At 37.0% G+C, this 2,671-nt stretch overlaps 1 protein-coding gene across 1 annotated transcript; it reads right to left on the bottom strand.

Moving 5' to 3' along the window:
• Positions 1-1,414: 1,414 nt before the first annotated feature.
• Positions 1,415-2,455, bottom strand: LOC141594753 (uncharacterized). The gene has a single exon (XM_074414746.1). The coding sequence runs from the start codon at positions 2,453-2,455 to the stop codon at positions 1,415-1,417; it is 1,041 nt and encodes a 346-aa protein (XP_074270847.1).
• Between the last annotated feature and the right edge of the window lie 216 nt (positions 2,456-2,671).

Genomic DNA, 2,671 nt, shown 5'->3' on the forward strand with positions numbered 1-2,671 from the left:
TGGGGGGGGCATAGAAGCAAAGCACAAACTGCCAAATATCCTAAGCTCATCATACTTAGGCTGTTCTTTGAACAAAACCTCATAAGGAGTTTTCCAGTTTAATACAGCAGTGGGCATTTTATTAATCAGATAGGTAGCTGTAAGTAAACACTCACCCCAAAACTTAATAGGAACCTTAGACTGTAACTGAAGTGCTCTGGCAGTATCTAATAAGTGCCTATGTTTCCTTTCCACCCTTCCATTCTGTTGTGCTCTGCCAACAATAGATTTTTGATGCACAATACCCTTACTAGTAAAATAATCTTTGCAATATGTTTGAAAGAATTCTGTTCCATTGTCTGATATAATCACTTTAATGGTCTTATCAAACCGTGTTTCAACATAAGACACAAACCCCTTAACTAAACCAGACACCCGAGTCTTATTATGCATCAAAAAAGTCCAGGTCAACCTAGAGTGGTCATCCAAAATGGTTAAAAATGATCTAGCACCAGTAAGTGTAGGGATTTTATAAGGACCCCAAACATCCATGTGCACCAATTTAAAACATTCATTAGCATATGATTTACTCTTTGAAAAAGGCAAAATATGATGCTTTGCAAGTACACAAGTATCACAAGTAAACTGCTTTATTCCTTTCAATTGGTACTGTTTACATGTCTCATTTTAACCAAGGAAGAATGACCTAATCTTGCATGTAGTAAACCGACATTCTGAGACTGGCTCAAGGTTTTATTGTTATTTACAAAGAGTTCCTTATTGACAAAACTACAAGTAACTAGCGAACTACAAGCACTATGACTCCTGAGCTTGTACGGGTCCCCAGTTCTCCTAGCCAAAGCAACTATGTCCTTACTTGTAGGGTCCTTAAATACACAATTAGCATCCAAAAACATCACAAGTAAGCCAGTTGATGCTATTAACTTACCCACAGATAACAAATTTGCTTAAAATCAGGAATGAAAAGAACATTACGCAGAATTATCTTATCAGTAATTCTTGCAGTCCCAGTTTTATGTACTATTTGAACAGTACCATCAGGCAAGCCCACATATACAGGCCTAGACAAACTGGATATATCATGAAGCAAGGATATATTGGATGTCATGTGGTCTGAGGCACCAGTATCCACAATCCAATCCATTTTAGAACTTGAATTATTAACTTCAGAAGCTTGTGACGATAGGTACATACCAGCAAAATTGTCTGAAGACTGTAAAGTAGAACTAGAAGGCTCAGTCTTCTCATTCATTGCCTGTAATACCTTAGCCATAACAGAATTGACTATCCCTTGAATAAAATCTGGTGAGACATGAACATTAGTAGGCACCTGATTATTCCCAGAGTACCCCAAAGAACTTCCAGCAGCATACTCATGCATCAATGGTTGTGCAACAGAAAAAGGAGCAACATCCTAATAATGACAATCTTGTTCAGAAGAAACAAGTTCAGCATTATTAACAGCCTTAGAAGAACCTGCCTCCATATTGGAATTACCCTTCTTGGCATTATATGCTTTAAATTTATAACACCTTTCCTTAATATGCCCTTTAGTATTGCAGAAAGTGCAAGTCTTGTGTCTCCAACATTCATCAATAGTATGACCAGACCTCCCACAAAACTCAGAGTATTTCCCATCTTCAGGACCAGCAAAAACATCATCTTTGACACGTTTCTTGCTACCCTCATATTTAGAAGAGTAAGACTGAGTCCTTTTCTTAGCTGCATAAGCAACTGACTTCACAGCAACATCAGAAGTTACATCATTAATTAACTTCTGACGTTCAATCTTTTGAAGCATCCCTAATGCTTTGTTAATGGGAGGTAAAGGATCTAAGGTGAGAATATGAGTCTGCAACTGTTCTAACCCAGAATTCAACCCCATCAACAACTGTATTAACTTGGTCTGAGTTTTCCTATCTAACAATCTTTTAAGCAATTGACATGTACAATTCTTCATGGCACCACATGTACACTGAGGAATAGGGTCCATGGTGTTAATATTCTCCCACAAATTCTTGATTTTACCATAATAATCAAGAAGAGAAGAAGTATCCTGAGAAATATTACTCAAATTCTTTTTAAGAGCATATAAATCCAAGACATTCAATTGACCATAACGCTCAAGAATATCAGACCATAAAAACTGAGCAGACGCAGCATACTGTAAATTGTTAAATAATGGCTTAGCAATCGAATTCTTAATCCGACGAGAGACGGGAATATCGCATCTTATCCAGGATTTATGCTTCTTAGCAGTGGCAGGAGGACAAGAACACTCTCCAGTAATAAACCCAACTTTGTTCTTTGAAAGAAGAGCAGAGATGATCTCGCGCGGCCATTGAATGAAATTGGAGCCATCAAAGAGAAAAGACGATAGAATCAAGCTCGGTTGATCAGTTTGAGAAAGAAACAAAGGATCGTCCAATGGCGAATACAGTGTATCTTCAGGCATAATTAAAGAAAGTTTTGATGAAAAACTGGAAAAAGAAGAAATTATAGAGGATTTATTGTGCAGAAGCGTAAAAGAATAGGATCTTAATAAGCTGATACCATATAAACCATCAAACCTCCATTGATGAAGGAGAGGATGAAGATGGTTGTTATTGTAATTTGAGAGAATTTAGAGAGAAGATTATAGAGAGAGAAATGCTTTGTATATTATTGATAC

Source organism: Silene latifolia, chromosome 8 (genome assembly GCF_048544455.1).
Source record: "Silene latifolia isolate original U9 population chromosome 8, ASM4854445v1, whole genome shotgun sequence".
Classification (NCBI taxonomy): Eukaryota; Viridiplantae; Streptophyta; class Magnoliopsida; order Caryophyllales; family Caryophyllaceae; genus Silene; species Silene latifolia.

Bases quoted from the DNA above. Each gene is read 5' to 3' on its own strand.
- LOC141594753 (XM_074414746.1), bottom strand. From the start codon at position 2,455: ATGCCTGAAGATACACTGTATTCGCCATTGGACGATCCTTTGTTTCTT.